At 39.1% G+C, this 14,787-nt stretch overlaps 1 protein-coding gene across 1 annotated transcript in view; it reads left to right on the top strand.

The window, feature by feature from the left end:
- Adgre3 (adhesion G protein-coupled receptor E3) overlaps positions 1-14,787 on the top strand; it is a 54,570-nt gene that overhangs the window by 22,819 nt on the left and 16,964 nt on the right. The window contains exons 7-10 of the mRNA XM_038332924.1: positions 148-249; positions 5,114-5,298; positions 8,986-9,153; positions 11,383-11,586. Of these exons, the coding sequence (XP_038188852.1) occupies positions 148-249; positions 5,114-5,298; positions 8,986-9,153; positions 11,383-11,586 (659 nt within the window). The remainder of the gene's footprint in view (positions 1-147; positions 250-5,113; positions 5,299-8,985; positions 9,154-11,382; positions 11,587-14,787) is intronic.

Here is a 14,787-nt window from a genome sequence, read left to right on the forward strand (position 1 = left end):
ACCATCTTAGTGATTTCAACTTTCCCTAAATGTTGAAAAGTATATAAACCAGAAAATTTCCAGCAAGTATTTTATTATTATTATTAATTATTATTATTATTATTATTGCTATACATGTGGAACAACAGACTTTTTTATTACTTTCAGTGTATGAAACCAAGAGGTGCAAAAGTATGACTCTTCTGGAAGCTGGAAATAATACAATGAAGATTGACTGCACTAGTGTTCTTAAAGAAACCAAGAGTGGAGGTGGTATGTTTAATAGAGAACTTCTCTTTTTTAGTAACTGGGCCAGAGGGCACACAGTCACATTTCCTAAGGGAGAGGGACCCCAGCAATAGGTAGAAAAGATCTTCCTGGACTACTCACTAGGCTCATCTGGACCAATGCTGAGGGCTCTCTCAAGGACAGTGAAGTTCAACACACACTAGCGTGAGAGCAGATCGGCACTGTTGTGCGTCCCGACAAAAGACAGACTTGTCACATGTCAGTACGATAGTCTGTCATCCTAAAATTCAATGGTGCCAGGCAATCATTGCCCTGACCATTATTGCTTTTGAGATTTTGAGACTATTTTTTTTTACCATTTTTTTAATTCTTTTTATTTTTTTAATTTTTTTTCTTTTTTTAATTTTTTTTGTAAGATATTCATGAGTATGGTAATAGGATCTGGACATTTCTGGCACCCTCTCCTCAGTTGCCCAAGGAACTAGCTGGGGCGTCTTCCTGGACACCTGGGAACCCCTCTAGAGTCAAGTCTCTGCCAACCCTAGAATGGCTAACTTAATTAAGATATATAATTCCTTGTTCCCATATCCACCCTTCCTATATCCCAACCATCCTATTCCCCCAAGCTCTTCCCATCCTCCACTTCACACTTTTCTCTCCCCATCCCTCCTCCCCGCATCCCACCCCACCCCCAAGTTCCCATTTTTTTTTGTCCGGCAATCTTATCTACTTCCAATATCCAGGAGGATAACTATATGTTTTTCATTGGATTCACCTTCTTATATATCTTCTCTAGGACTTTTTTTTTACGAATTATAGGCTCGATGTCCTTTATTTATGGCTAGAAACCAATTATGAGTGAGTACATCCCATGTACTTTTTTCATCTTTTTGGGCCTGGGTTACCTCACTCAGGATGGTGTTTTCTATTTCCATCCATTTGCATGCAAAATTCAAGATGTCATTGTTTTTTACCGCTGAGTAGTACTCTAATATGTATATATTCCACACTTTCTTCATCCATTCCTCCACTGAAGGGCATCTAGGTTGTTTCCAGGTTCTGGCTATTACAAATAATGCTGCTATCAACATAGTTGAACAAACGCTTTTGTAATATGATTGGGTATCTCTTGGGTAAATTCCCAATAGTGGGATTGCTGGGTACTGGGGTAGGTTGATCCCAAATTTCCTGAGAAACCTCCACACTGCATTCCAAAGCGGTTGCACAAGTTTGCATTCCCACCAGCAATGGATGAGTGTACCCCTTACTCCACATCCTCTCCAGCAAAGGCTGTCATTGGTGTTTTTGATTTTAGCCAATCTGACAGGTGTAAGATGGTATCTCAATGTTGTTTTGATTTGCATTTCCCTGATTGCTAAGGAGGTTGAGCATGACCTTAAGTGTCTTTTGGCCATTTGAACTTCTTCAGTTGAGAATTCTCTGTTTAGTTCAGTGCCCCATTTTTTAATTGGGTTCATTAGCATTTTAAAGTCTAGTCTCTTGAGTTCCTTATATATTTTAGAGATCAGATCTTTGTCAGTTGCAGGGTTGGTGAAGATCTTTTCCCAGTCAGTAGGCTGCCTTTGTGTCTTAGTGACAGTGTCCTTTGCTTTACAGAAGCTGCTCAGCTTCAGGAGGTCCCATTTATTCAATGTTGCCCTTAATGTCTGTGCTGCTGGGCCTATACGTAGGAAGTGGTCTCCTGTGCCCAAATGTTGTAGAGTACTTCCCACTTTCTCCTCTAACAGGTTCAGTGTGTTCAGATTGATATTGAGGTCTTTAATCCATTTGGAGTTGAGTTTTGTGCATGGTGATAGACACGGATCTACTTTCATTCTTCTACATGTTGACATCCAGTTATGCCAGCACCATTTGTTGAAGATGCTTTCTTTCTTCCATTCTGTGCTTTTAGCTCCTTTATCAAAAATCAGGTGTTTATAGGTTTGTGGGTTAAGATCTGGGTCTTCTATTCGATTCCATTGGTCGACTTCTCATTAGATGCAGAAAAAGCATTTGACAAAATTCACCACCCCTTTATGTAAAGGTCTTGGAGAGATTAGGGACACAGGGGTCATTCCTAAACATAATAAAGGCTATTTACAGCAAGCCGACAGCTAACATCAAATTAAATGGAGAGAAACTCAAGGCCATCCCGCTAAATTCAGGAACACGACAAGGCTGTCCACTCTCTCCTTATCTCTTCAATATAGTGCTTGAAGTTCTAGCAATAGCAATAAGACAACATAAGGGGATCAAGGGGATTCGAATTGGAAAGGAAGAAGTTAAACTTTCGTTATTTGCAGATGGTATGATAGTGTACATAAGCGACCCCAAAAACTCCACCAAAGAACTCCTACAGCTGATAAACTCCTTTAGTATCGTGGCGGGATACAAGATCAACTCCAAAAAATCAGTTGCCCTCCTATATACAAAGGATAAGGAAGCAGAGAAAGAAATCAGAGAAGCTTCACCTTTCACGATAGCCACAAATAGCATAAAATATCTTGGGGTAACTCTAACCAAGGAAGTGAAAGACCTATTTGACAAGAACTTTATGTCTTTGAAGAAAGAAATTGAAGAGGATACCAGAAAATGGAAGGATCTCCCTTGCTCTTGGATTGGGAGGATCAACATAGTAAAAATGGCAATACTACCAAAGGCAATCTGTAGATTTAATGCAATCCCCTTAAAGATCCCATCAAAATTCTTCACAGATCTTGAGAGGACAATAATCAACTTTATATGGAAGAACAAGAAACCCAGGATAGCCAAAACAATCTTATACAATAAAGGAACTTCTGGAGGCATTACCATCCCTGACTTCAAGCTGTATTACAGAGCTACAGTATTGAAAACAGCTTGGTATTGGCATAAAAATGGAGACTATATTTTTTTAATTCTCAAGAGAGCTTTAATTATTGGTAATGTAGATTTCTTTTTTATTTCTTTTTTATTGAAAATTTCCATCTCCTCCCCTCCTCCTCTCCCTTCCCTCCCCTCCCCTTCACCCATACCCTCACTCCCTCCCTCTCCAGGCCAAGGAGCCATCAGGGTTCCCTACTCTATGTTAAGTCCAAGGTCCTCCCAACTCCCCCAGGTCCAGGAAAGTGAGCAACCAAGCTGACAAGTCCCACACAGAGCCCGTCCATGCCGTAGAATACAAGCCCATCGCCATTGTCCTTGGTTTCTCAGTCAGCCTCCACCTTCGGCCACATTCAGAGAGTCTGGTTTGGTCTCATGTTCCATCAGTCCCGTTCCAACTGGAGTTGGTGATCTCCCGTTAGTTCTGTCCCACCGTCTCCATGGGTGAACGCAACCCTCATGGTCCTGACTTTCTTTCTCATGTTCTCTCTCCTTCTGCTCCTCATTAGGACCTTGGGAGCTCAGTCCAGTACTCCAATGTGGGGCTCAGTCATTTTTTCATCTATCGCCAGGTGGAGATTCTATGGTGATATGCAAGAAATTCATCAGTATGGTTATTGGATCTGGCCTTTTCGGGCTCTCTCTCCTCAGCTGCCCAAGGAACTAGCTGGGGGCATCTCTCTGGATACCTGGGAACCCCTCTAGAGTCAAGTCTCTTGACAACCCTCAGATGGCTCCCTTAATTAAGATATATGCTTCCCTGCTCCCATATCCACCCTTCCTATATAGTACGGTAAAATCTACACACTGTAAAATAACAATAATGTATGGACCATTGGAGTTTATGTATTTGGCTTACAGAAATTAACTTCTAATTCCATGAAAACATAGGAATAAGAGAGAGGAAAGTAGAAGGAACAACAAATGAGGTATAAAAGATAGAGGAGAAAAAAATGAGGGAAGGAAGGAGATATAAAGAGAAAAGGAATGTATATATAAAGAATAGTGGAGAGGGAGTGAGAATTAATAATTACATAACCTTGAAGAACCTTGAGGTATAAGGTGCTAATTCATTTTTCTTTAGTCTTATTGTCCTTTAGAGCACAAGCAATTGCTAACCATGATCTAAACACACACACACACACTCACACACACACACACACTCACACACACACCCCTGTGCATATATGTGTGTGTATATATATATCTATATATGTGTCTATCATACAATGATTTTATATGCACATATATTGTCTTAGCTAAGTCTCTAATGCTGTGATGAACCACCATGACCAAAGGAAACTTGGGGAGGAAAGGATTTATTTCACTTACACTTCAGTTAACAGCCCATTTGTTACCGAGAGAAGTCAGAGCAGAAACTCAAACAGGGAAGAAACATAGAGGCAAGGGCTAATGCAGAGGCCAAGGAGGGTGATGCTTACTGGCTTCTTCCCCACAGCTTGTTCAGCCTGCTTTGATTTAGAACCCAGAATTATCATCCCAAGTAGCCACCATCCAACAAGGGCTGGGTCCTCCCACAGCAACCATTAAGAAAATGCCCCACAGGCTTTCCTACAGTCCATCTTTGGAGGCATTTTCTCATTTGAGGCTCCCTCCTCTTCAGTTACTGTAGCTTGTGTCAAGTTGGCATAACACTAGCCAAGACATGGTATCATCTCCCACAATCCCTCTTACTCTGGGTGTACATATATGTGCATATATACATTTGTGTGTGTGTCTGTGTGAAATTCCATGCCTAAAACTATTTAGAATGTGTTATATGTGCAATTTAATGGATGCCCATGGGTAATTTTACTAAACATGTGTTTACTTCATGGTTCGTATGTAAGACATTTGTGTAAAAATCTTTAACATGCAAGCCCTTCTTACTCTCAGAACTCTACAGCAAGGAAATCATCACCACAGTCTTCTTCTAAGTCTTTCCCTTACAGAATCAGAAAACAAAATAAATGCCTTTTTCTGTATATAGTAAAAAAAATCTCTAATATGATTTTTCCCTCAGATGAGACCGCAGTTGCTCTTATTGCATATCAATCGCTCGGGAAGTTTCTAAATGGATCATATTTTAATAACAAAGAAGGGGTTGCAGAAGTAAAATTGAACTCTCTTATTGTGAGTGGTGCCATTCGTTCAGAAGTCAAACCTGTCCTATCTGAACCTGTAATCCTGACTTTACAAAATACTCAGGTGAGCGTACTCTCAAAGTATCCTTTAAAAACAATTTAAAAGTTTATTTTTATTGCATGTATGTGAGTGTTTTGCCTGCATGAACATCTGTGCACAAGACCATAAGTTTCCCTCAGAAGACAGATTATTATCAGTTCTCCTATAACTAGACTTTGAGACAGTTGTGGGACACAATGTGGGGGCTGAGAATGAAACCTGGGTCCTCTGTAACAGCAATTAATTCTCTGAAATTCTAAGAGATCATCCTCTCTATGAAGTATACAAAATGACAGGAAATGTCTGGAAAGGGATGGAATCTAACTGTGATCTTTGGAAACTAAGAGAAATTGCAAAATGTTGAGAAACTTCACTGCTGTTATCTGTTATCTGTATTTTCATAACAACAGTTAATCAGTCATTGTTCAGAAAAGGTCCATAAGGCCCCATCTTCCAATTTGGAAGGACTCGATTAAAGAAGACAGTGTTTTCACTAGCTCCTAGGTTCAAATGGGTACTTCAAAGCCTTTGGTCACACAGATGATCTTGTTTAATTTCAGTGGCAATTGAAACAAAACAAGAGACATTAAAGTTGGAAAAGGAATTATTGAACACTAGGGTCAGTGGGGCTGTGAGTGAGATTAAAGAGTGTGAGGGGACACAGTAATTAGAATATACTTTACACACATATGGAACTGTGAAAAGGACATTTGATGTGTTACACATTTTTATGATTTCAAGTGTGTGTATTGACAGGAATGTAGAAAAAAGAGAATCATTGCATAATGTAGTTGGGAATATATAACTATTTAGGACAACAGTATTGAAGCCATGAAAAAACAAGAAATGAAATGGCAATGGAATCCATCACTCCCCCTATTCCATGCATTCAAAGGATGTAAACCAATGTTTCAGAAAGCAACTGTACTTCAATGATTCCAGCAACCTTACCCACAGTAGCCAACTGGGGGTAAAAGTTCTTACATCCCCTCAGGGAAGGATACATAAATAAAGTTTTAAAATTTAATAAAATATGAAGTTACTTTGGGTTATATAGTATCAAATGGTCAGATTTGAAAATAAGCAAACAAGTAGCATTATGTAAACTGACAGGTTGTATTTAGTAAAACATATATACATATGTGAGATGACAATATTAATAAAGGAAAGGAATTTAGAAAGTAGCAAGGAAGGTTAGGCAGGAGTGTTTGGAGGGAGAAAAAGAAAAGGGCACACATAGTCAGAGTTCTTTAACAGAACAGAAATATAGAATGATAGAAATTTGTTCAGTCCATGAGACTGGATGCCTCAGCAGTCCCAGTTTTGTGATAGAGTCCCAGGGATTTCCTGAAAAGCTGGTGGTCTTCAGTCCACATTAGAATCATAAAGAAGTTGTAGAACACCAGTGAGGGAAATGCTTCAGCATCAGGATAGATGACATTGTGAGCAAGAGTGAGGGTAAACAAGCAGAAAGCAGTGTCTTCCTTTTTCTATGTCCTTTTGATGTCGGCTGCCACAAAAAGGTGTGGTTCAGATTCAGGAGGAAGTCTTCTGACATCAGATAAACTTGAAGTAGGGTGTTACCTCAAACTTTAAATAATGCAATCAAGAAAAACCCTTCATATATATGCCCAAGTGCTTGGGTTTTAGTCAATAATGAGTGCAGTCAATACAGGAGAAATGGTGTGATTATAATATTCTTCTAAAAGTAGTCATAAAAACAGAAAAGAAAATAACCTTGCCTTTCAGTGCCACAACCTGAAGGCTGATCCAATAAACCCTTTATGATCTCACTCACACTAGAAACCTAAACAGTAGAAATCATGGTTTCTGTTCAGTAGAGCCTACTAGGAGATGTGTTTTATGGAAAATGGGAAAACATGGACCACAAAAAATAAAATTTAAGTTATAACATTTTGAATACTTAATGTGACTTAGCATAATAGGAGTGAATCTTGAGATTATTAAATGTTTTTATTAAGATAAATTAACTATATAAGATAATGGGTTAAATAATGACATTTCTTGCATTTATATAATGTATTAAGATTACAATCATGCCCAACATTAATGTATTTTGATTCTTCTGTTGTGTGACACATTTCCTAGAGAGATGAATATAAACATCTATTCACCCTATATAGGGAACACACAGCAGAGCAAAGTAACTATACCACCAAATTCTAATTTAGTGAAGCAATGAATTGTTAGGGTAAGGGTGAGTGGCTTCGCATAAGAGCATAGATGTCTAAAAGACAAGTTCCTCACCTAAAGGACCAACTGGGCATGGATGAGGATTCATGAAACCTGGAAGCTCTGAGATCTCCACATGTCTTCTAGGCAGTTCTAAAGGTGAAGTCTCCTTTACTCAACAGTCCTCACAATTTTTATAACCTTAAGGAAGGATGGAGCCTTGTGATTCAGGAATTTCCTGAGACTTCTGAGTTGTATACTTCCTGAATCTCAAGGATGAATGCTTCAACTCAGAAGATATTAGCATAAAATATTCTCACTCTATGTCATTTTATTCAATTAAAATATAATTACCTCATTTCCCTCCTTATTTCCTAACTTGAACACCCCGTCAAACATCCCATCTTTGCTCTTTCTCACATTCCTGGTCTCTTTTTCTTTAATTTCAAACACAATAGATTTCCAAGATTGCCACTAAATTTAAAGTAGGATGTAAGGGATATGCTTAATAGCTTGGTTCTTATTTTAGATAAGGGTTCAATTGCTGTGATAAAATTTGGCTTACAGTTCCACAGTACTGCCCATCACTGAAAGAAGTCAGGCCAGGATCCTGGAGTCAGGAACTGATGCAGAGACCATGGATGAGTGTTGCTTACTGACTTGCTTCCATATGGCTTGCTCAGCTTGCTTTCTTATAGAATCCAGAACCAGAGGTAGCACCACCTATTCTGGGATGGGCCCTCCCCAGTTCATTACCCCTGGATCTCATGGAGGCAGTTCCTCAACCGGAGCTCCTTCTTCTCGGCTGACTCTAGCTGTGTCAAGTGAACACACAAAACCAGTCAGTATCACTAGCTCTAATATTCCTTTCATACTGTCTGCATCTATGAGTACATCCTACAACTTAAAGGTATTCATGTTTTGTGAATGCTACCTCAAGAAAGTGGGGAATAAAGTTTTAAGCTGCCTGGGTACTTCAATAAAGGGAAACTGTTATCATGCCGAAACCCATATAGGCAATGGAGTCATGGGAATTGTGAATACTGAGAGTCAGAGATAGGAAAGAGGGACATGCCTTTTCCAGGAGGAGCCTGGAGCAGAAAGAGGGACTGAAAAAAGACACCTGACATCTCTCTTCAAGCAGTGATCCCTCACTTTTGCCCCTCATTCATTTTGTCACTGACAAGAAACGGACAAATCAGTTCTAAGTCAATGCATGGGGCACTGAGATAGAGACAGAAAATGAATGATGAAACAAAAATCTATGTGAAATGTCCCCAGTTGTGTTTTCTCATTCTGGTGTGTGTCACATTAATCTATGTGGAGTAGTTATAATTTGGAGGTGCAGCAAAGACAGAGGGTACAGGAAAGGAGGGGTGAGAAAGATTATAGAAAAAGATTAGAAGGGAAACTATTAAATCACATGTGCAAGTCAATGTTACATATCCTGATTAAAGATAAATAAAAGTTTGAATTGTGAAACAAAAACCATGTTTCTTCATTCTGTTTTCTTTGCAGCCCATTGACCCAAGAGCAGAGCATCTTTGTGTCTACTGGGAAGGATCAGAGGATGGGGGCAGCTGGTCTACTAAAGGCTGTTCTCACATGCACACCAATGACTCCTACACCACCTGCAAGTGCTTCCACCTGTCCAGTTTTGCTGTGCTCATGGCTCTATCCCTTGAGGTATGAAGTCATACAGAACTTGACCATAAAAGTGATTTTCACTTAAATATATGTCTATAAAAGATATCCAGAAAAAGGAGTTAATTGGCTGTAGGTTTGGTGAGAGACGATTCCAAGAAACACCCATATCAAGAGAATGAGTGTGATTTTGTGCACCCCTGTTACCTCATTGATATCCTGTTGGAAGATTGATTCCACTGTTTTGTCAGCTGAACTGTCTAGGAATGTGTCCTCCACCCTCCTTGTCCCACACTCTTCCATGTACATCCATTCTGAAACTATGTGCTTGGTCTGAGATGCTGTCCATCCATGAAAGAGGATTTGTCAAATGTTTTGTTAGTTACTTTATTGGCTGTCATCAGATACTGTGGCTGAAAGCAATCTAGAGATGGAGTTCATTTGGCCATCTGGGTCCGAAGGGATGGTGTCCATCATGGCACAGAGTGTGTGGCATCACAGCAGAATCAGGAAGCTGGGAGTTCACATTTTGTTCACACACAAGAAGTAGAGAAAGAAAAAAAGAGGGGAGATGGAGTACAGTTATAAACCCTCAGTGCCTTTACAGAGTGACATATCAACTGGAAAGACTGTACCTCCTAAAAGCTCTGTAATATCCCCAAAGTACACCATCAACTGGGGAATGAATATTGAAGCACACAAGCCAATGGGGTCATTTTACTTCTGACCCTTCACAAAGGTACATGGGTAGCTCCACTCCCCTGATAGAATTGCCAAAAAAAATTCTCAATAAATACCAGTATTGGATTTTTTTTTTTTTGGTTTTTCGAGACAGGGTTTCCCTGTAGTTTCTAGAGCCTGTCCTGGATCTAGCTCTTGTAGACCAGGCTGGCCTCGAACTCAGAGATCCGCCTGCCTCTGCCTCCCGAGTGCTGGGATTAAAGGCGTGTGCCACCACCGCCAGGCTCAGTATTGGATTTTGAAGATTAAATGGGGACAGTCTGGGTAGCAGTATTTGCAAGTTAATTACTATTTTGGGCATATGGGGCTTATAGCACCCGTGGAAAATGCTTGGAATCACTGCAGAACCCACAGTTCAGAGTTATTATAACTAAAGGATGGTGGAGCTTGGGTATGACACACGGCCTTTTTTCAGTGATTTTACTTCAGCTGTGTGCAGTCATAACATTTCCTGAAGATTTCATAGTAACAGGAAAGCAAAATCATGACTCACGTCAGTTTAAGAAATACAGTAGTGGAAACATCAGGTAGATGGGTTAAGCAAACCTGGGGAAATCCTGACTCTTCCATAAGTGTGTCTGGAGTAAGTACGTCCCATCAAGGAAAGCCACCAAAGGTTGGGAAGTGAAGTTTGCATACCCCAAAATAGTAGGGGCCTAGGGGATCTGGAACTGGAAGCATTATTTCAGTTGCAAGAAAGTTATATCCAAATGTCCCTGGTTGAACCAAACTAAGGCAATTGGTTATCATCAAAGGCTCCTCATGGCCGCTAGGATTTTTAGATGTAAACTAAGTGTCAGGTGAAGGAAACTCACCTAATTGCTTCCTATCAACATGAAATAACAAAACTACCAAAGCTTCTACTTCATAAGATATAAAAATACTTATTTTGGGGCTGACAATGACTCAGGAAAACAAATTCAAATTACTCTAAATACCATGTTTTTATAGTAAGAGAACAAAGGAAATAATAGATAAAGTCAATTCAAACACAATTGTGGAACATCAGACAGGTGGAAATCTGCTACAACCTGAGATGCTGATGACATCTTGAATTTTAGGTTAGTGGAAGTTAGGGGTCTGCTTGTGTGTTTCTAAAGGATGTACAGAAGATACATAAGGATGCTAAGCAACACACAGGCTAAAGACAACTATCATAATGTTACAGCCATTCTGCAATGTTCCAAGTCTCCATAGTCACAGGTTTCAGTCAGTAAGTCAGCCTTGTAAAATGTTTAAAACTTATGGCTTTTAATGTATAATTTAAGTTTCCACTATCCTGTTTTACTTTAGGCCGTGTTTATTAGCTATTTTACTATTCAATGACCATAATGCCATGTCCTTGCACATGCTTGTTTCATTTAGTTAATATTTATTAAGTGAATAACATGTGCAAAGCATTAATCTCAGCCTTGATGGTACAAGAGATAACAAGGCAAGGCAAGACCCAGGCTTCTGAGTGCATCATGATGTTCATGCTGACTGTCATGTAGACATGGAGAGTCTGATGTATTCTTCTGTGGCTTGCAGGAGGACTCTGTGCTTTCTGCACTGTCTGTGATAACCTACGTGGGACTGAGTCTCTCCCTCTTGTGCCTGTTCCTGGCGGCTGTGACCTTTCTCCTGTGCCAGCCCATCCAGAATACCAGTACGGCACTCCACCTGCAGCTCTCCATCTGCCTGTTCCTGGCCGATCTCCTCTTTCTCACAGGCATCAACAGAACTGAGCCTAAGGTTGGTGACTGAATTAAGTTACTTCATTGTCCTATGAGCTTTAGCTGTCTTGTCCTGGGCAAACACAGAGAAAGAGGGATTCACCAGTAGAGATCTTGGGAAGAAACACACTGTTGAGGGAGGCTGCTTGTTCATTCCCGGTTGGCTGACTCCAAATAATCACACAGAAACTATATTATTTAAATCACCACTTTGCCAATCACTTAAGCACATTGCTATTTAGCTCTTATATCTTTGGTTAACCCATTTCTATGATTTTATATTTTATCATAAGGTTTGTGGCCTACTGGCAAGGTTCTGGCTGGTAGGTTGTGTCTTTCTCCTCTGGCGGCTCCATGGCTTCTCCTGACTCTGCTCTCTCTCTCTCTCTTTCTCTCTCTCTCTCTCTCTCTCTCTCTCTCTCTCTCTCTCTCTCTCTCTCTCTCTCTCTCTCTCTCTGTGTGTGTGTGTGTAATCTCTCTCTCTCTCTGTGTGTGTGTGTAAATATATATTTAAATATATATTATATTATATATAATATATATATATATTCCTGCCTGGCTATATTCTTTTAAGCCATCGGCTGAAAGCAGCTTCTTTATTCATTAACCAACAAAAGCAACATATATACAGAAGGACTTCCCATACCAATGAACAATGAAAATTTCAGCTCTCTATCTGCGTAGAATTGAAGGAGTTTGGATATTTGATCATTTTTGGAACTGAAAGCATTCCAAACATCAATGTTACCTGACAATGTTCTTGGTGTCTGTGGTTCTTTTTTCTGGTGTCTGTCACCTTTCTTCTCTACCAGTCCACCCAAAATACCATAGACTTGTGTAATGCATGGACCCGAGTGCACAGGTGTGAGCAGCTATTTGTATGAATGTAGCCAGAGCAAGTTGTCAGATACGTATCTCTATTGTATCCTCCTTATTACCTTGAGATACAGCCTCTCACTAAATCAGGAGCTTGCCATTTTGACAGGGGTGGCTGACCAAAGAGTTTTGGGGATGTATCTGCCTCCCCATCCCCATTATGTTGGGATTGTTGGCATCTATGGTTATGTTCAACTTTTATGTGGTTGTTGGAAATTTGAATTCATGTCCTCATGTTTGCAAAGCAACTGCTCCTACTCACTGAGTCATTCCCCAAGCCACAGCTAAGTTTCATAATATTTGTGAATACAGGTAAACAGACTGACAGTTGAGTTTTTACACTGCTTTGCAGGTGATTCTAAATTTTTCATCCTAGTTGCTGTTTGAACTTGTTGAAGTGGCTTCTCACTTTTATAATGCAGGAAAATATAATTATTGCATTGTTTTCATGGACAAATTTTGTTCAAATTGATTGTATATACAATGTTTTTTAGAAAATTCTGTAATAAAAATATACACTTTAAGGTAGTTATGTTATGGGTCATGTATTTGAATGTGCAGCACAAAACCCACTTGTTAATGACAACCTCAAATATAATAATGATAAGGGTTGGTCCCAAAAATATAGAAGGACACAATATTAAGTGGATACTTCAAAGTAGTCAGAAACAATGCATTTTACTATTTCAAGCATCAGCACAATGAAATGATAAATGTCTTGGTGATAAATATATTAATAACCTTAACTTGATCATTCCATGTGTATACACATATTAAAGTGCTGTAACATGCCACAGAAACATATTCAATTAATAGGCATCCATTAAAATAATCATGCAAGGACTCGTTCATGTAATCAGCTACTTTGGAAGCTACAGGAAGATTGTGAGTCGGAGGCCAGCCCTGGCAACATAGTGAGACTCTAGCTTAAAATAAATAATAATACAGAAAAGTGGTGGTCCAATTAAGAAGAGATTGCTACACTGGGCTCATCCCTCATCAACTGTTCATTTTTGATATTGTTTCTGTATAGAAGGACAAGGATTTCATTCTCATTGTATGTGCTTTTCTGTCATAGGCTGATATAAAAAAACAAAGTCTTCCCAGAAGTGGCCCTTTGAACTTTGACTTCCTTCCTGTTAAAGAAGCTAGAAACATCTGTCTATTAGTAAATATTTGGTGTTCAGTAAGGCGCTTTGCATCACTGAATAAACAGAGGCCAGATCAAGCTAATTAGCATATTCTTTTTTCTAAAGGTTATCATCTTGTGTGGCAAGAACACTTGAAATCTACCCTTAGCAGTTTCTGAATGCTGGGTATGACACAAACTGATAGAGAAGTTACCTCATCCCAAAGCAAACATATACAAACAACAAGAAAACCCAGAAAGCAAAACATGAGATAAAATAAAACAAAATAGGTAAAAATTCTGTCTCCACTTGCATGGTAATGATGAAAATTTCTTGGTAAAGATATTTTGTTTCTTATATGTATTTGCTTTTATTTATTATCCTTATATATCTTGTTAATGTTTTCCCATAAGGATGAAGATTTCATGTTTCCTTTTGTAAATAGTATTTGACAGTTTTTGATGTTAGGATCTGAATTCATACAGTGATTAGGGGAATAATGTTACAGTACCAACTGCAAAGTATTTGTGATACTTATGAACCACAAACAGGTATATATTTTAAAACTCAATTTCCTAATATTTATTTCTATTATTAACTTAGTTATGATGTGTAAGCTTGGGTATTCATCATTGAAAATGATTAAATATCATCCCGAGAGAACATTTATTCTATTATGTAGCACTAATAAACAGTAAATGTTGTTCTCTGAGGGCTCATTATCATTTTCCCTAAATACAGATCCCGCAACAAAGAGTTGATGAACACGCTTTTTTTTTCCCTTTTATGTACAACATATTCAGCTAGCAAGGAAAATAATACAAAGATGGGCAAAGGGTCAATGAATGGCTATTTTCTTTTTTTAATTGATTTTTATTGAGCTCTACATTTTTCTCTCCTCTCCTCTCTGCCTTCCCCCTCCTCTTCAACCCTCCCCCAAGGTCCCCATGCTCCCAATTTACTCAGGAGATCTTGTCTTTTTCTACTTCCCATGTAAATTAGATCTATGTATGTCTTTCTTAGTGTCCTCATTGTTTTCTAAGTTCTCTGGGATTGTGATATGTAGGCTGATTTTCTTTGCTTTGTGTCTATTTTCAAGAAAGTGCCCAGCATAAACAATTGCAGGTATATTCCCCTGAAGACCTCCAGGAAGCAGCACAGAGCACATGCCATGGAGTTCTGTTCAAAGTTCCAGGGCAATGAAATATGGATCT

This window comes from Arvicola amphibius, chromosome 1 (genome assembly GCF_903992535.2).
Source record: "Arvicola amphibius chromosome 1, mArvAmp1.2, whole genome shotgun sequence".
NCBI lineage: Eukaryota > Metazoa > Chordata > Mammalia > Rodentia > Cricetidae > Arvicola > Arvicola amphibius.